Here is a 20,706-nt window from a genome sequence, read left to right on the forward strand (position 1 = left end):
GGCTTGGACTCAACCATGCAGCCAATTAGTCATAATTACGAGAGAGGCGCCGCAAAATAAAATCAACCGCGTCGAGTTTTACAATGAAGGGGTTCTAATTTCAGACAACAGATGCTGTACAGCATGTTAAATAGAAATTCTAATTGAAGCACAGGGATGCATAAATTGAGTCCCGGTCGTACATTTACCAAAATCGTCCAACAGATGAATTGAAAGTGAACATTTGTCAAAGGAGCTCCAATATCGAGGATGTTTTCCAAATTCAAGCAAGTTTAATAACCGTCATTTCCAAGGGTTTGCATGACATTGAGGTTGTGCGAGAACACCATTGAATGTTTTTTAGATGGGCACGTTGAAATATTAATAAGGGTCACGGGAAAGGAAAGGCCATCCTTGAGACTGAATATTTCGGGGAGAATTTACAACTGCTGCAGTGGAGACTGCTGCAAAAAATAGTGTAAAGGGAATTTGGGAGACTTTTTCTTATTGATTCACATACTAAATGATATTCAAATCAATTATAAGAAGAAAATGTGTTGGTGTGAGGTCACTTCCTGTTGATTTGGGGATATTTAGGGGTCACTTCCTGTTCATATCAGGTCACTTTCTGTTGATATGGAGGTATTTCGGGTGATTTGTTGGTATGAGGTAGGCCTGAACGATATTGGAAAAAACTATTGCTGCAGAAATTTTCACTAGATGACTTGAATAGCTTTTTGGAAAGATTTTGGATGACTCACAATGACCACAGTGTACAGTGATCCCTCGTTTTTCGCGGTTAATGGGGACCAGAACCCGCCGCGATAAGTGAAAAACCGCGAAGTTGCGCACCCCGCCCCCCAAATATTTTAAAAAATGTATATATTATATATATTAAAAAATGGTTTTAAGCACTTCAAATGTAACTAGAAACTGCAATTTCGGGAGAAATTACTTCTGGTCTTTGCCATGTGGAGATACAGATCTTAGCCCCAGCCTAGTTTGGTTTGGGGAAAATTCAGGGACAATATTAGGTCACTTCCTGTCTATTTGGGGACATTTATGGGGCCTGCGATAATGATATCAGGTCATTTGGGAACATTTGGGAGGCGTGGCCTATTCATATCAGGCCATTTGGGAGCATTTGGGGCGTGGGCTAGTCATATCAGGTCATTTGGGAACAGTTAGGGGGCGTGGCCTGATCATATCAGGTCATTTGGGAATATTTAGGGGGCGTGGCCTGATCATATAAGGTCATTTGGGAACATTTGGGGGGCGTGGCCTGATCATATCAGGTCATTTGGGGGCGTGTCCTGTTGATATCTCGTTATTTCCTTTTGATTTGGGGACATTGTTTTTCATTGAAAATGAATGGGAAGAAATTTGGATGTTCATAGCTGTCAATGGCATCCAAGTATATTGGCATCTATAGAATGGACAAATATGCCCGTCAATGGCATTAAACAGAGGAAATGCCATTGGAAATGAATGGAAAATTTGGACGTCCATGTCTGTCAATGGAAGCGGGGAAGTTTGGGGGACACGTCCTGTTGCCAAAAAGCAAAGACCAGATAATAATTTTGATCAGTTTTAAACATAACTGTCCAACCAAATCATTTTTGAACAAGAATAAAGTACTGTAGTAGAAAAATGATTGGCTTTATTAAATACTTCTGTTTATCTACCTTAGCTGTGACTCTTGGTGGACATGTAGAAATTACAAACTCGCACACATTGCGATGGCGATGTTTAAACGATATATCGTTCAGGCTTAGTATGAGGTCACTTCCTGTTGATTTTGGAGCATTTGTATGTCACTTCCTGTTGATATTAGGTCAGATTCTGTTGATATGGAGGGATTTGGGGGTCATTTGTTGTTTATTATTGTTTATTGTCGTCATCATCGGTATCATTGACAGTTACAAGATAGCGTTGTGATAAGATTAACCGGAAGAAAACCGAAGAAAAGACAGGGGCTGACGAGAGAAGCCTGGGCTTATTAAATCCCGTCCCCATTAGACCAAGGACGCACATCATTACATGATCGAGTAGGCATTTCACATTGTAGTACAGTGGGGCAAATAAGTATTTAGTCAACCACTAATTGTGTAAGTTCTCCCACTTGAAAAAATTAGAGAGGCCTGTAATTGTCAACATTGGTAAACCTCAACTATGAGAGACAGAATGTGAAAAAAAAAAGAAAATCACATTGTTTGATTTTTAAAGAATTTATTTGCAAATCATGGTGGAAAATAAGTATTTGGTCAATACCAAAAGTTCATCTCGATACTTTGTTATGTACCCTTTGTTGGCAATAACGGAGGCCAAACGGTTTCTGTAACTCTTCACAAGCTTTTCACACACTGTTGCTGGTATTTTGGCCCATTCCTCCATGCAGTTCTCCTCTAGAGCAGTGATGTTTTTGGGCTGCCGTTGGGCAACACGGACTTTCAGATTTTCTATGGGGTTGAGATCAGGAGACTGGCGAGGCCACTCCAGGACCTTGAAATTCCTCTTACGAAGCCACTATTTTTTTGCCCTGGCTGTGTGTTTGGGATCATTGTCATGTTGAAAGACCCGGCCACGTCTCATCTTCAATGCCCTTGCTGATGGAAGGAGATTTTCACTCTAAACCTCTCGATACATGGCCCCATTCACTCTTTCCTTTACACAGATCAGTCGTCCTGGTCCCTTTGCAGAAAAACCGCCCCAAAGCATGATGTTTCCAACCCCATGCTTCACAGTGGGTATGGTGTTCTTTGGATGCAATTCAGTATTCTTTCTCCTCCAAACACGAGAACCTGTGTTTCTACCAAAAAGTTCTAGTTTGTTATATCTGATCATAACACATTCTCCCAGTTCTCTTCTGGATCATCCAAATGCTCTCTAGCGAACCGCAGACGAGCCTGGACCTGTACTGGCTTCAGCAGTGGGACACGTCTGGCATTGCAGGATTTGAGTCCCTGACGGGGCATTGTGTTACTGATAGTAACGTTTGTTACTGTGGTCTCAGCTCTCTGTAGGTCAGTGGTGTCCAAACTATTTCACCTAGGGGCGCAGTGGGTGCTGGATTTCATTCCTACAAAACAAGATGACATCTTTTCACCAATCTGGCGTCTCACAAGTGTAATCAGTTGATTGCAGTCAGGTGCTGCTTGTTTTAGCACAAACTTCATTGGTTAAACTGTCTGTGCTCGATTGGTAGGAACAAAAACCAGGACCCACAGCGGCCCTTGCGGACAGGTTTGGACACCCATGCTGTAGGTCATTCATTAGGTCTCACCGTGTGGTTCTGGGATCTTTGCTCACCGTTCTTGTTATCATTTTGATGCCACGGGTAGAGATCTTGCATGGAGCCCCAGATGGAGGGAGATTATCAGTGGTCTTGTATGTCTTCCATTTTCTAATAATTGCTCCCAAAGTTGATTTCTTTACACCACTGGTGTCAAACTGACACCATAAAGGGCCAAGTGGGTGCAGGTTTTCTTACCAACCAATGAAGAGGACACCTTTTGACCAATCTGATCTCTTACATGGGTAATCAGTTAAACTTTGTCAGGTGCTGCTTGTTTCAACAGCAATTTAATTGGTTGAACTGTTTGCGCCGGATCGGTTGGAACAAAATCCAGCACCCACTTAGCCCTTTGTGGAATTGGTTTGACACCTATGCTTTACACCAAGCGTCTTCCCAGACTGGTGCAGGTCTACAGTTTTGTCTCTGGTGTCCTTTGACAGGTCTTTGGTCTTGGCCATATTGGAGTTTAGAGTGTGACTGACTGAGATTGTGGACAGGTGTCTTTTATACCGATAATGAGTTCAAACAGGTGCCATTAATACAGGTAACGAGTGGAGCCTCGTTAGACCTTGTTAGAAGAAGTTAGACCTCTTTGACAGCCAGAAATCTTGCTTGTTTGTAGGTGACCAAATACGTATTTTCCACTCTAATTTGGAAATAATTTTTTTCATTTTTTTTTCTTCCACATTCTGTCTCTCATGGTTGAGGTTTACCGATGTTGACAATTACAGGCCTCTCTAATCTTTTAAAGTAGGAGAACTTGCACAATTGGTGGTTGACTAAATACTTATTTGCCCCACTGTATAGGCATTTTGGGTTCACTACCAGTAGATTTGGGGGCAATTTGGGGCCACTTGCTGTTGATTATGTCCTTTTTTGAGGATGCTTCCTGGTCATATTGGGTCACTTCCCGTTTCTATAGACATTTTGGAGTCGCTTCCTGTTGATTTAGACATTTTGCATTCACTGCCCGTTGATTTTGTGACATTTCGGGGACACTTCCCATTTGTATTTGGTCACTTCCTGTTGATGTCAGGTAAATTTCTGTCGATTTTGTGGCATTTCAGGGACACTTCCTGTTCATCCTGATCCTTAGGTCGCTGGTTCGGATCTGGCTCGAAGGACCAAATAAATGTCAAGTTCAAATAGAGACCCTTAGGTAGACATTTGTAAAATTACCCAAAAATAAGGAGAAAAGACACTCAGTTTTCTTGGCCAAGGAGAGCAAAAGAGTGACCAGACAGAAAAATGCTAGATTACGCTGTATGGTCACCAAAATTGATCTAAAGAAAAACCCTCCTTGCTATTTTTATTTAGGGGTTTGTCCTAACACAAAAGGGTGCCGCCCTGAGGGAGGGGGGGAGCAAGCTGGAGACACCCATGTGATTTTGGTTGGATATGTGTGAGCATGTAGGTGGAACTAAGTAAGTACACGTATGTAAGCAAAGGCACATGTAAAAATGGTCAAAATGACCCAGATACTTCAGTTATGCAACGCTGCGGCCATGGAAGATGTCCTCGAATGGAAAATTGTCCTCGAAGGTCTAGACGAAAGTCCAGACGCCAGGTGCTGAAGATGTCTCGGAAGGTCTAGTTACGCAATGATGCGGCCATGAAGCAAGGCAGTTGTCATCCCGACCCTCTTTACTCTTTGTAACACTTAAGCATTATACTACAACCTAGTATAGCAAGCAATAATCATTTACTGGTTATATCAATAAGAAAAATATGGCAATATGTATTATTTATGATATATATGAGCACAAGCAATCAATCAACCCTCGATAATTACCTCAACATTTACCTTCCCTGTTCAAACAAGTTGGATGTCTACGAGTTATAATCATTTTTTTTAGCCTTGTATCGAGTGTCCCTACTCAGAGGTTCCCACCCCTATAACTGTTTTTCAAGGGGGGGTGGACAAAACCCTGTAGCCCTAACAATACCATTAACATACCAGATCGATAAGCAGTACCATCAAGGGGAGTCGTATCGTTAAAACTTTAACGATACCCATCCCTAGCAATAACTCACATCCATATCTGTGAAACCATTTCGCATAGAAACCTTTCCGTCTTCTCTTTCTCTTCTCTTTTTATTGACGCTGCTCTTCCCTTTTAGCAATGGCAATTCCTATTGCCTGCCACATAAAATAAAGGCTGCGATTGCAAGCGTGTCTTTGTCCGAGTCCACTTCGTGTTAAATGAATCTCTCGTCGAATGTAATATTCAGAATGAGTGGCCGAGGGGTTGTTCTATCAGATGGGCGGCAGACATTATGACTGACCTTTCTTTTTCTTTTCCTCTGCAATCATTTCTAAGGAAGCGGAGGTAAGTCAGTCCATTGTGTTTCTAATATTGTCATGCAGTGTTAAAACACCACTGTTCTATTTCCATTTTTATGTTTTTAGAGTCTGCAAGGTGCTAGTTATTTGAGTGCAAAACAGTTATGCTCTAGCCGTGAAGGGAAATAGTAGAAAAGATAATCGTTAAAAAATGTGATGGTAGCTTTGCTGTGATGGTTGGTATATCTGGTCACTTCCTTTCCTGTTGATCTGGGGCATTTAGGGTCACTTTCACTTCATGGCAGGTCACTTTCTGTTGATATGGGGGTATTTAGATGTCACTTCCTGTTGATAACGGGTCATTTTCTGTTGATTTTGGGGCATTTAGGGGTCAGTACTGTTGAAATTAGGTCATTTGTTGTTGATATGGGGGCACTTTGGGGTCATTTGTTGGTATTAGGTAACTTCCTGTTGATGTTGGGGCATTTGTATGTCACTTCCTGTTGATATCGGGTCACTTCCTCTTGATCTAGGGGCATTTAGGGGTCACTTCCTACTTATATCAGGTCACTTTGCCGTTGAAATGGGGACATTTTTGAGTCAGTTGTTGGTATTAAGTCGATTCCTGTTGATTTGGGGGCATTTGCATGTCACTTCCTGTTGATCTAAGGGCATTTCTGAGTCATTTGTTGGTATTAGGTCACTTCCTGTTGATGTAGGGGCATTTAGGGGTCACTTCCTGTTCATATCAGGTCACTTTCCATTGAAATGGGGGCATTTTTGAGGCAGTTGTTGGTATTAGGTCGATTCCTGTTGATTTGGAGGCATTTTCATATCACTTCCTGTTGATAACAGTTGACTTCTTGTTGATCTGGGCGCATTTAGGGGCCACCTTCCGCTCATATCCGGTCACTTTCTGTTGAAATGGGAGCATTTTGGGGTCACTTCCCGCTCTTATCAGGGTCATTTTCTTTGAACGGGGGGCATTTTGGGGTCACTTCCCGCTCATATCAGGTCATCTTCCTTGAATGGGAGCATTTTGGGGTCGCTTGTTGGTTTGAGGTCACTTCCTGTTGATTTGGGGGAATTTACATATCACTTCCTGTTGATAACGGGTCATTTTCTGTTGATTTTAGGCATTTATGGGTCAATTCCTGTTGAAATTAGGTCATTTGTTGTTGATATGGGGGCATTTTGGGGTCTTTATATGGTATTAGGTAACTTCCTGTTGATGTTGGGGCATTTGTATGTCACTTCCTGTTGATATCGGGTCACTTCCTGTTGATGTAGGGGCATTTAGGGGTCACTTCCTACTTATATCAGGTCACTTTGCCGTTAAAATGGGGACATTTTTGAGTAAGTTGTTGGTATTAGGTCGATTCCTGTTGATTTGGGGGCATTTGCATGTCACTTCCTGTTGATATCTGTCACTTCCTGTTGATATAAGGGAATTTTTGAGTCATTTGTTGGTATTAGGTCACTTCCTGTTGATGTAGGAGAATTTAGGGGTCACTTCCTGTTCATATCAGGTCACTTTCCATTGAAATGGGGGCATTTTTGAGGCAGTTGTTGGTATTAGGTCGATTCTTGTTGATTTGGAGGCATTTTCATGTCACTTCCTGTTGATAACAGTTGACTTCTTGTTGATCTGGGCACATTTAGGGGTCACTTCCTGCTCATATCCGGTCACTTTCTGTTGAAATGGGTGCATTTAGAGGTCAATTCCTGCTATTATCAGGTCAATTTTTCTGTTGAAATGGGAGCATTTTGGGGTCACTTCCCGCTCATATCAGGTCATCTTCCTTGAATGGGTGCATTTTGGGGTCGCTTGTTGGTTTGAGGCCACTTCCTGTAGATTTTGGGGCATTTGCATGTCACTTCCGGATGATATTAGGTCATATCCTTTTGATATGGAGAGATTTTGAGGTCATTTGTTGGTATGAGGTCCCTTCCTGTTGATTTTGGGTCATTTCGGGGTCACTTCCTGTTCATATCAGGTCACTTTCTGTTGATATGGAGGAATTTCAAGGTCATCTGCTGGTTTGAGGTCGCTTCCTGTTGATTTTGCATCACTTCCTTTTGATATCGGGTCACTTCCTGTTCATCTGGGGGCATTTAGGGGTCACTTCCTGCTCATATTGAGTCACTGTCCTTTGAAATGGGGGCAATTTTGGGTCACTTGTTGGTCTCAGGTCACTTCCTTTGATTTTGGGGCATTTTCATGTCACTTGCTGTTGATATCAAATCACTTCCTGTTGATGTAGGGGCATTTAGGGGTCAATTTATGCTATTATCAGGTCATTTTCTGTTGAAATGGGAGCATTTTGGGGTAACTTCCCGCTCATATCAGGTCATTTTCCGTGAAATGAGAGCATTTTGGGGTCACTTGTTGGTATGAGTTCACTTCCTGTTGATGTTGGGGCATTTGAATGTCACTTCCTGTTGATATCAAATCACTTCCTGTTGATGTAGGGGCATTTAGGGGTCACTTCCTACTCACATCAGGTCACTTTCCGTTGAAATGGGGGCATTTCGGGGTCATGTGTTGGTGTTAGGTTACTTGCTGTTGATGTTAGGGCATTTGCATGTCACTTCCTGTTGATAATGGGTCACTTCCTGTTGATATGGGGGCATTTAGGAGTCATTTCCTGCTCGTATCGGGTCATTTTCTGTTGAAATGGGAGCATTTTGGGGTCACTTCCCGCTCTTATCAGGGTCATTTTCCTTGAAATGGGGGCATTTTGGGGTCACTTGTTTAGTTGAGGTCACTTCCTGTTGATGTTGGGGTATTTGCATGTCACATCCTGTTGATAATGGGTCACTTCATGTTAATCTGGGGTTATATAGGGGTGACGTCCTGCTCATATTGGGTCACTTTCTGTTGAAATGGGGGCAGTTTGGGGTCACTTGTTGGTATTAGGTCACTTCCTGTTGATTTTGGGGCGTTTGCATGTCACTTCCTGTTCATATCGAGCCACTTCTTGTTGATGTAGGGGCATTTAGTGGTCTATTCTTGCTCATATCAGGTCACTTTCCATTGAAATTGGAGCATTTCGGGGTCACTTGTTGGTATTAGGTCACTTTCTGTTAATGTTAGGGCATTTGCATGTCACTTCCTGTTGATATCAGGTCACTTCCTGTTGATCTGGAGGCATTTAGGGGTCACTTCCTGCTCATATCTGGTATTTCAAGGTTCTTTTTGTTGGTATTAGGTCATTTCCTATTGATTTTGGGGCATTTCAGGGTCGCTTCCTGTTGATAGTGAGTCACCTCCTGTTGATTTGGGGGCACTTAGAGGACACTTCCTGCTCATATCAGGTCACTTCCCATCGAAGTGGAGGCATTTCAGGGCTCCTTTTGTTGATATTAGGTCTGTTAATTTTGCAGAATTTCAGGGTCACCACCTGTTGATCTGGGGGTATTTCGAGGTCGCTACCTTTGACAAGGCATAATGAGGCATTTTGGAGCCACCTTCTGTTGATTTAGGGTATTTCAGGGTCCTCTCCTGTTGATTTGGGGGTGTTTAGGGGTCACTTCTTGCTCATATTGGGTCACTTTCCATTGAAATGGGGGCTTTCAGGGGTCTTTTTGTTGGTATTAGGTCACTTTCTGTTGATTTTGGGACATTTCAGGGTCACTTCCTGTTGATAATGGCTCACTTGGTGTTAATCTGGAGGCACTTCCTGATGTTATCAGGTCGCATTCCGTTGATAGGGGGCATTATAACGTCACTTCCTTTAATGAGGCATAATAAGGCATTTTGTTATCACTTCCTGCTCATATCAGGTCACTTTCAGTTGAATGGGGGCATTTAAGGGTCACTTGTTGGTATTGGGGCACTTCCTGTGGGTTTTGGGTATTTCCCTTGTCACTTTCTGTTGATTACAGGCCACGTCCCGTCAATGGAACAGCGATTAAAGCCAATTTTGTTCATTGGAAATGAATGGGCAAGTTTTTGGGCAAATCCTGGCGGACCCTTACATTTTAGCCGCAAGAAAAATTATAGCCTGGCGCACCTCAAAATAAGTGCCATTGACGGCGCATCATGTCCAATCAATTTTGGGCTCTGGAATGCTTCAAAATGAACAGGAAGAGACCCTAAATGCCAACTATCATAGTAAAGCTACCAAGGGAGTTTCTCCAGAAATAGCATTTTCGAGTTGTTATTATTCCTTTTTAACTTGAAATACACAAACAAACAAAGCATAAACAATTATGAAATGCTTCTCATGTATTATCTAAATGACAAAGGCTTCAACTTCAACAAACTCATCAAAATGGCTTCTAACATCCTATTTGATAGGCATGAATTTGTCTGATCTAAAAGGAAGAAAAGAGAAACGAGACTACCACTGAAGCAGGGAAACCCAACCTCATTTCCACTCCTCTTGATATCTTTCTTCTCATTGTATGGAGATGAAGGCAGAGGTCTTTCTTTTAATATTCCGTGGGTTTTCTCTGTCCGATGCACTTTGTATCACCAACGCAGACCTGACACACACCTCTGCTTTAGCTTCTACTTTAGATGCAGACAACATCATAGGAGCGTGAATGAGCTGGCAAAGCTGTCTGCAACGTCTTCAGACTACTTCCAGGGCAAAATATGTACTTGGAACAGGAAAAAAAAGAGTTGCTCTGCCCTATGGAGGACCAAAGGGAATGGATTAAAATAAGTGCTGTCAAATTTATCGCGTTAACTGGCGGTAATTAATTATTTTAGGGATGTCCCGATCCAGGTTTTTGCACTTCCGATCCGATACCAATATTGTTTTGCACTTCCAATCCAATACTGATACTGGCCGATACCGGCCTATCTGAGCATGTGTTAAAGTTTAAAGTTATTTAGCCTCCTTACTTAGTTGTCAGACTCATGTTGAAAAAGGTTTTGGTACTCTTGATAACAACTAGCCAGCTGAATTAGGTGAGTTTGAATAACACACAACGGTTGGTAACAAGAAACTGACCTGTTTATTCAGTGACAAACACAAAACATTCAAAATAACAAACAGAAATGGCATAGTCAGTCAGTAAAACGTGCAAATAGTATTGTAAACTGTCTTAAAAAAGCAAAACACACCAACAACCTCAGTGGAAAATCCCACAAACCCCCCAAGCTATTACATGCTTTTAATGTTTCGTGCATTAGTTAGAAAAATTGTATAAAAAGCCTCTCAGGTTTAAATAAACGACTATTTCAGTCTCAAGTTAACATTTTAAAACAGTAAATAAAATACTCAAGTCCCTATTCTGTATCAGCAGCTTTAAACTACATTCATTTCATTTAATTTTGCGAATCAACTGTTGTTAAAATTGCTCCCGTTATTCCATAATTTCCCTTCTGTCTACTTTCGACATGTGAAAGTTTTAAATTTGTTTCGAAGATAGATTCAAGTCAAGATTTTGCCGATTTAGGAGATAAAAAGTGAATTAGGTTCTTTTGGAAGGTTCACAACAGCCTACTAGGCAAGTCTCCTGCTTTAAGATGGCGGCTGTTTACTAACGCAACTAGTTTTCAATACTTCAATGTTGCTAACGCCGTCGAGTCTGTCGTTAGCATCTAGCTCTATATACATATGATATCTATTATCTACAGTAAAACGATGTTGACGTAGTTTGTAGCGGCTGTCAGCAGCAGTCAGGTATTCTTGTGTTTTTTATCCAGCGGCAAGAGTTGAGCTAAAGGCGTGAGTTGAGCATTGGAATTACCCGGGTCTATGACAAGCATGATGTTTACTCTCGGGACGCAATGCGGTCCGTTTCTCATTGCGTCCCGAAGACCGCGCTGTGTATTAGTTCCGCTTTACTCGACATATTTCAATAATCGGAATTTGGATGTTTGTGAATCATTCTCGAATCTTCCACGGCCGAATCGCTCAAGGATGTAATGACGGCTGGGCATGTTGTACCGTGGTTCTAAGTGTCGGATGGTGCGTCTTTACTCACGAGAGATAATGGCTCGTCATCCAGAATGAATTCTTCGGCAATGACTCTTGATATTCCCTGGGCTTTGGGACTGTCGAGTGCCAGTTTGTCACGCATAGCAAAAATTTCTGCCAGTGTTAGTCGCGTAGGACCATTCTTTTTGTCTTCGGTTTTCTTAACATACTTATATTGTTTGTGGCGGTATTTCGCTAAATGCTTGATTAGGTTGGTTGTATTAAAACTTACTATAGCTTTACCACCACGCTTGACTTTATTGTGGCATATGTTGCACTCTGCTTCTTTGTCGTCCTTTAAGGTGAAATGATCCCACACAGCTGACATTTTTACCGATAAAGTCTCTCGGTAAATTGGGAGACGGTAATGTAAATGTAGTGTGTTGAAGGTGTGCCGTAAAATGCGGACCGGATTTTAAGGACCCCGAAGCAAAAATTGGAATGGATTATGTAAATCGGTGTGCTGGAAAACCCGGATCGGAGTTGAAAAACCGGATCGGAGGTCTGGATCGGAATTTTTCCGTGTTGGCCGATCCCATGCACATTTTTTTGGCCATATCGGCGTCCGATCCGATCCAAATATCGGATCGGGACATCTCTCATTTTAATTCATCACGTTAAAATATTTGACGCATCGCATCAAACATAACTATTATGGCGAGCGACGTGGGGAAGAATGACAGGAGATTATCATTTTCTTCTTGAGCGCAACGCAGAACATATACCATTTGCAGCCACCGCTGACAGTCATGGTTGCCCGACTTCCCATCGTGTATTTGGGCGGAACAGTTAAGTCGCTACGGTATCATTTAGTGAAAGCACAACAAAAATAATATTCCTATCCTTCAAAAAAATGTTTGCAAAAAGAAAGGCGCTCATTGCAAAGAAAACTGTCAGGAAATAAAACATGCATATAGTATTGAGTATTCTATTCAAATGACAGTCACAACGAGAGAAACCTCCCACCTTATCGGGGATGAAACCATTTGCAGTCAGAAACCACTCGAGTCTCAAGGTTTAACACGGGGTTCAGCAGATGTGAAGCCTAGTGTCGCAAAAGTCTTCCCACCTGTCGAAGCCTTTTTATTTTATAAAGTCACACGGTCAGAATAGTGGGTGTGTGGTGCGCGATAATTGGTTAGTTCAGAGTGAGTCAGTTCTAATTGCTTCTCCTTATTAGGGCCCGAGCACCAACCGGTGCTTCATTAGCGGAGGTTTCAAAACGACTGAAGGTAGAGGAGGATAGGCAGCTTATATAGTGCCTAGGTGACTGGTGATTGGTTAATTGGCATAATAAGACTTACAGTGGGGCAAATAAGTATTTCGTCAACCATTAATTGTGAAAGTTCTCCCACATGAAAAGATTAGATTGTCAACATGAGTAAACCTCAACCATGAGAGACAGAAAAAACCCCAGAAAAATTACATTTTTTGATTTTTAAAGAATTTATTTGCAAATCATGGTGGAAAATAAGTATTTGGTCAATACCAAAAGTTCATTTCAATACTTTGTCATGTACCTTTGGTTGGCAATAACGGAGGCCAAACATTTTCTGTAACTCTTCACAAGCTTTTCACACACTGTTGCTGGTATTTTGGCCCATTCCTCCATGCAGATCTCCTCTAGAGCAGTAATGTTTTGGGGCTGTCGTTGGGCAACATTGACCGTCAACTCCCTCCAGAGATTTTCTATGGGGTTGAGATCTGGAGACTGGCTTGAGCACTCCAGGACCTTGAAATGCTTCTTACGAAGCCACTCCTTTTTTTGCCCTGGCTGTGCGTTTGGGATAATTTTCAAGCTGAAAGACCCAGCCACGTCTCATCTTCAATGCCCTAGCTGACGGAAGGAGATTTTCACTCAAAATCTCTCGATACATGGCCCCGTTCATTCTTTCCTTTACACGGATCAGTCGTCCTGGTCCTTTTGCAGAAAACAGCCCCAAAGCATGATCTTTCCACCCCCATGCTTCACAGTGGGTATGGTGTTCTTCGGATGCAATTCAGTATTCTTTCTCCTTTCTACCAGAAAGTTCTATTTTGGTTTCATCTGACCATAACACATTCTCCCAGTCTTCTTCTGGATCATCCAAATGCTCTCTAGCGAACCGCAGACGGGCCTGGACGTGTACTTTCTTCAGCAGGGGGACACGTCTGGCAGTGCAGGATTTGAGTCCCTGGCGGCGCATTGTGTTACTGATAAGTAGCCTTTGTTACTGTGGTCCCAGCTCTGTCTTCCCAGCCTGGTCCAGGTCTACAATTTTGTCTCTGGTGTCCTTTGACAGCTCTTTGGTCTTAACCATAGTGGAGTTCGGAGTGTGACTGACTGAGGTTGTGGATAGGTGTCTTTTATACCGATAATGAGTTCAAACAGGTGCCATTAATACAGATAACGAGTGGAGCCTCGTTAGACCTCGTTAGAAGAAGTTAGACCTCTTTGACAGCCAGAAATCTTGCTGGTTTGTAGGTGTTTTCCGAAATTTCTGGGTTCGCGGTGAGTCAGTAACAAGCACACTTTTGCTCAATAGACGATGTTTATTGATTAGAAAATGCAGAATAAATTAGATTTATTGATTACAATCCCACAAGAGCAAGCAAACATGCATAACAAGCACTAACGATTACGCTAGATTTGAGTTTGTCAATCCCAGAATCCTCGCGTTACTGTTAAAGCACAACAAGATGTCCCTTAGCAATGAAAATTGCTTACCGTGACAAATGAGCGGGAAGCCAACACTCCGGTAAAGCGGCAAAAGGACAAAGCTGGGCGATCTCTACGTCTAATCCACCAGTGGACTTCGAGGGTCGCCCGGAAATGTCCGGTTTTCGTAGGGACGCGCCCCGCGGAGGCGGAGAGGCCAACCTCCGTCCCCGAGCGGTGCGGCCCTGCCCAATGACAAACATTAAAGCTACTTTTGGTTCAGCCCCTTGAAAATGGGCTTTTCACATGGGACAAATGAGCTGTGCTGCAACAGATGCAACAAATGGTAAATATTATGGGTGAAAAACAAGTTATCTTGTGAGATTCCCTTCTAGCTATGGGACCCAGGCGTATAACTATGGGATCCAGGCGTGTACTATGGTGCAAAACAAGTTATCTCGTGAGATTCCCTTCTAGCTATGGGACCCAGGCGTGTAACTATGGGACCAAGGCGTGTAATAAAACAATACTATGGTAAAAAAAACAAGTTATCCCGTGAGATTCCCTTCTAACTATGGGACCCAAACGAGTTATCTCGTGAGATTCCCTTCTAACTATGGGACCCAGGGTGAATTTGCTAATGTTAGGGCATCTAGGTCACAGAGGCAATCATACATAATGTGCTAATGTTAAGGCACGTAATATTTTTCCCCATCAGTAGGTGACCAAATACTTATTTTCCACTCTAATTTGGAAGTAAATTCTTTAAAAATCAAACAATGTGATTTTCTGTTTTTTTTTCCCCCACATTCTGTCTCTCATGGTTGAGGTTTAACCATGTTGACAATTACAGGCCTCTGTAATCTTTTCAAGTAGGAGAACTTGCACAATGGGCGGTTGACTAAATACTTATTTGCCCCACTGTAAAATGTGACCTGGTGCATTCAGGGTGTGTAGGAACAACCAGCTCTGGGCCAGGTTACACAAGTACATTGGACTTTTACTTGAGTTTTTTTTTCTAGACACTTGTGCTTTTCTTCAGTCAAAAAAGTGAGTACTTCGTCCAACACTGGTCATGTTAATGCAGTGGTGTCCCAACTATTCCACATAGGGCAGCAGTGGGTGCTGGATTTCGTTCCTACACAACAAGACGACATCTTTTCACCAATCTGGTGCCTCACAAGTGTAATCAGTTGATTGCAGTCAGGTGCTGCCTGTTTTAGAACAAACTTCATCTGTGCTGGATTGGTAGAAACAAAAACCAGGACCCACAGCGGCCCTTGAGGACAGGTTTGGACACCCATGTGTTGAAACACGAAAAAAATCGAATTTGTGCATCAACATCTGCGGTGTGAACCTAGCTAAAAAATTTACTGGCAGAAAATGCCGTATCCTGGTTTGTAAAATTTGAAGGGCATGTTAACTCATTTTCTCATGTTACGCTTCTTGCTTTCAGGATGACTACTTCAAAAGCTGGGTGCCTGCCAGATCTCTAGACCAAGGTGAGTCTTTAATAAAAATCCATCCATCCATCATCTAATGCTCAATCAGGGGTCGGGGGGCAGTAGCTTTAGCAGGTGAAGGAATCTGAGCTTTTAGCCAGCCGAACGACCCGGGCCGGCGAGACCCGACAACAGGCCAAAAGGCCAAAGTAAGGCATTCACCTTAGTAGGTCTGCAGCTATCAAATATTTTAGTAGTCGATTAATCGATGGACTATTTAGTTTGAATAATCGAGTAATCGGATAAGTAACATGAAAAATTAAAATACCAGAGCTGAGCCTCAAACAGTATTTTTTTTTAATGAGGATCTATGTACAACAAAAGAACAATCAGCCAACCTGCATAGAAAAAGGTCCGCTAGCTTAAATGCTATAAAATGCTTTAATGTTTTTTTTTTTTACAATGCTCTTAACAAATGGGTCAGACACATATTCCCACAGAAAATGGCTAAATATACCAATAAACTAAATTTTGAACGCATTAAAAAACATACATTCAAACAAAAACTTAGCTAATGTTGGTCTTAACAGGGAGCAGCTGTATTCAGCCATGTTAAATGAGTTATGTCATATTCACTCTTTCCACTAAAGCGCAGTGTATCCACTCAAATCAATCAAACTAAATGCAAACATTTTCAAAACAGACCATCACAACGCCACTACTTAAACGAATACTCGAAGCAGCAAAATAGATTAATGTAATCTAAGTACAACAAAAAAACAATTGTCTAACTTGCATAGCAAAGTCCGCTAGCTTAAATGCTACAAAATGCTAACTTTTTTTAGAGTGCTCTTAAAAAATCTTTCTACCACATATTCCCACAAAAAACAGCTAATTATACCTAGAAACCGAATTACGAAGGCATTAAAAAACATTAGCTTAAACAAAACTTACCTTATGTCGGTCTTAACAGGGAGCAGTTGGATTCAACCATGTGAAAAGAAGCAGACCAGAGGGCAGTGTATCCACCCTAATCAATAAAATGAAATGCAAACACTTTCAAAATAAACGATTACAACGCCACTTTAATTAAACGAATACTCGAAGCAGCAAAATTTAATTAGAATATTTTTTTCTAATTGAATACTCGAGTTAATCGATTAATCGTTGCGGCACTACACCTTAGTCTTAGCCCCTTTTACTGACTCGATTTTGACAGCTGGAAAAAGGTTTCGAAGCACAAGTTGACAATTTATTCAGGTCGACAGCGATCATACAGCACAGAGGGACCCACGCAAGGATTCGGGGTCACCACATCACAAGTCAACAAAAGGTTCCCGAGAAAAAAATGACAACGATTCAGTTTTTTTGAAGGCTTTCTCTTCTGTGGGCAGAAGAAGGGTGTGTTTGGGCGTTGTTATCTGGGTCTTTGTGCAAAGATCCATTGGCGCGCCGCACAGCCTGAACCGTTTGACCAATCGGCACCGTTTGGATATCGAAACGACCGGAATTTTCATGCGACGCAGGGAATTTTTCCAACGACCCTGAAAAATTTTCCGTTCGCCCGTAAATGCACTGATTTTTTTAGAGACCAAAAAAAAAAACGTTTTTCAAAATTATTCTAGCCCTACAATTTTTGACCAAATCACATAATTTGGACATTTTGGACAAATTCATGGACGGTGAGGGACATGAAAGTTGTATACAAAATTTGGAAAAAATTGACTGTTCACTGGAACTTTGCTAAAAACTTTCCCATTCATTTTTAATGGGATGCAACGTTCAAATTTCCCATTCACCTTCAATGAAATTTCCAATGGAATTTACATTGCATTGATGCCATTGATGGCCGTGTATGTCAAATCGGTTGATGCCAATGTACTTGGATTCCATTGACGCATATGTACAGTAAGTCGATGCCATTGACGGCCATGGACGTCCAAATTTCCCATTCATTTTCAATGTCATTCGCATTGTATTGACGCACAAGTACACAATTGCAAATGAGCGCTATGCACGTCCTTGCCTTTGATGGCCATGTATGTCGATTCTATTGATGACAATGTACTTGGACTCCATTGACGCATATGTAAGTCGATGCCATTGACGGCCACGGACGTCCAAATTTCCCATTCATTTCCAATTGCATTTACATTGCATTGAAGCCAATTTAACAGATGCCATTGACGGCCATGGATGTCAATTTATTTGATGCAAATGTACTTGGATTCCATTGACACATATGTAAGTCGATGCCATTGACGGCCATGGACGTCCAAATTTTTTTAATGGCAAAAAACCAAATCTCCTCAAATCAAATGGAAATGAACAGATATCAATAGGACGTGTCCCCCAAATGTCCCCGATTCCATTGACGCATATGGAAGTCGATGCCATTGACGCCCACGGATATTGAAATTTCCCCATTCATTTTCAATGGCAAAAAAACAACTAATGTCCCCAAATCAACAGGAAATAACCAGATATGACCAGGGCACGCCCCGCACATCTCCCCAAATGACCTGATATGACCAGGACACGCCCCCCAAGTGTCCCAAAATGACCAGATATGACCTGGACACGCCTCCAAATGTCACCAAATGACCGGATATGACAGGACAGGCCCCCCAAATGTCCCCAAATGACCTGATATGACTACGACACCCTCCATAAATCCCCAAATGACCTGATATGACCAGGAAACGCCCCCTAAATGTCTAGTTTAGGGTTAATGTTTGTTTGTGGATTGGACAGGCGGATTCGGGAGTTACTGTTGTCAGGGCAACGAGGGTTGTGGATTTTGCCGCCTCAGCCTCAAAGGGGCTCATGGAGTCTTATCAGTCCTGTTATCAGTTGGATATGGGGCATTTTCCAGTGTTCCTTGTGTTCGTACTCAACAACAAATGACCAGATATGACCAGGACACTCCCCCCACATGACCTGATATGACCAGGACACGCCCCCAAAATGACCTTATACGACCAGGACACGCCCCCCAAATGTTTCCAAATGACCTGATATGACTAGTACACGCCCCCCAGATATCCCCAAAGTTTAGTTTAGGGTTATTATCTGTTTGTGGATTGGACAGGAGGATTCGGGTGTTGCTGTTATCAGGACAATGAGGGTTGTGGATTTTGCCACCTCAGCATCAAAGGGGCTCTTGGAGTTTTATCAGTTATCAGTTGGATATTAGGCGTTATCCGGTGTTCCTTGTGTCGGGACAGGGCGTCCCGCCATTTGTTCTGGACGGTCCAAGAGAACTGCGAGAGTTGCATGACGCACACGTTGGGCTTCCGTGATAAGAAGGCGTCATGTATCTCTGATGTATCTCTTAGGTTCGCCTTCTGAAAAGGGGGACCACCACCCCGGTCTGCCCATAGGCACAGTCCCCGATGTCCACACGATGTTATAGTGTATCGCCATATCGTGAGATGTAAACATAGTTATGCCTTTACTATAAACGGCAGTCAATAATTAAAACCAATTTTTTTTTTTTTTTTTCAAATTTCAGTCATTCTAGTGCAGTTTATATGCAGTTTTCAATAGTAAACTGATGCCAAAGTATGTGTGCTTCCACCAAAAGCTGATTCGGTTACGTGGTGCTTACAGGCTTAGAATTGCAACACAGTCAAGTCTGCTATATCAATCACACTGAAGTGTGTAATGCTCTTAGACCTGGAGTAACTCTCGGCTAAACGCACTTATTTCAAACACTTGCTTATTCTCCGTGACACACCCACACACGACAGTGCTGATTGGAGTGCAGCCTAACAGAACTCGCACGGTTAACACAATCAAAGAAAGAAACGTTCATATTTATCCGGGCCTCCTTTTTTCGGATTACCGTGCATACTCGCGTATAGGTAGGTAGGTAGGTTGCAATTTTTTAACTAAAATTTTTGGGCAAAAACACAGGTGTGACACCTCTGTGAAGTTGGCACCCCATCAGACGCAAGTTTATAGGAAAAGGATGTCATTCATTAAGTCAATCTGAGGTCAAGCAGCCCTTTCAAAAACTTTGTTTGGGATATATCAGGGGTCACTTCCTGTTGATTGCAGGTCACTTCCTGTTGATATCTGGTCTCTTCCTGTCGTTTTGGGGGCATTTCAGGGTCACTTCCTGTTGATAGCAATTCACTTCCTATTGATGTGGGGGCATTTGAGGTCACTTCCTTGCTGATATCAGTTCACTTCCTGTTGATATCGGGTCACTTCCTGTTGATTTGGGGACATTTCTGGATCACCTCCTGTTGATTTCAGGTCACTACCTATTGATATCGGGTCACTTCCTGTTGATATTGGGTTACTTCCTGTTGTTTTGGGAGCATTTCGAGGTCACGTTCTGTTGATGTTGGGTCACTTCCTGTTAATGTGAATTCACTTCCTTTTCATATCGGGTCACTTCCTGTTGTTTTAGGGGCATTTCAGGATCCCTTCCAGTTGAAATCGTGTCGCTCCCTGTTGACGTCGGGTCACTTCCTGTTGATACTGGGTTACTTCCTGTTGTTTTGGGGGCATTTCGAGGTCACTTCCTGTTGATGTTGGGTCACTTCCTGTTGATATCAATTCACTTCCTTTTGATATCGGGTCACTTCCTGTTGATATTAGGTTACTTCCTGTTGTTTGGGGGCATTTCAAGGTCACTTCCTATTGATGTTGGTTCACTTCCTGTTGATATCGCTTCACTTCCTGTGTTTTTGGGGCAATTCAGGGTCACTTCCTGTTAATAGTAGGTCACTTCCTGTTGACATCGGGTCACTTCCTGTTTTGGGGGCATTTCAGGATCCCTTCCAGTTGAAATCGTGTAGCTCCCTGTTGACGTCGGGTCACTTCCTGTTGATATTGGGTTACTTCCTGTTGTTTTGGGGGCATTTCGAGGTCACTTCCTGTTGATATCAATTCACTTCCTATTGATATTGGGTTACTTCCTGTTGTATGGGGGCATTTCAAGGTCACTTCCTATTGATGTTGGTTCACTTCTTGTTGATATCGCATCACTTCCTGTGTTTTTGGGGCAATTCAGGGTCACTTCCTGTTAATAGTAGGTCACTTTCTGTTGACATCGTGTCACTTCCTGTAGTTTTGGGGGCATTTCAGGATCCCTTCCAGTTGAAATCGTGTCGCTCCCT

The 20,706-nt window shown here is 42.3% G+C and overlaps 1 protein-coding gene across 3 annotated transcripts in view; it reads left to right on the forward strand.

The window, feature by feature from the left end:
- spock1 (SPARC (osteonectin), cwcv and kazal like domains proteoglycan 1) overlaps positions 1–20,706 on the forward strand; it is a 197,706-nt gene that overhangs the window by 66,110 nt on the left and 110,890 nt on the right. For all 3 annotated transcript variants that reach the window (XM_057849465.1, XM_057849466.1, XM_057849467.1), the window contains exon 3: positions 15,589–15,634. In XM_057849465.1, coding sequence (XP_057705448.1) covers positions 15,589–15,634 — 46 coding nt within the window. The remainder of the gene's footprint in view (positions 1–15,588; positions 15,635–20,706) is intronic.

Source organism: Corythoichthys intestinalis, chromosome 11 (assembly GCF_030265065.1).
Source record: "Corythoichthys intestinalis isolate RoL2023-P3 chromosome 11, ASM3026506v1, whole genome shotgun sequence".
Taxonomy (NCBI): Eukaryota; Metazoa; Chordata; class Actinopteri; order Syngnathiformes; family Syngnathidae; genus Corythoichthys; species Corythoichthys intestinalis.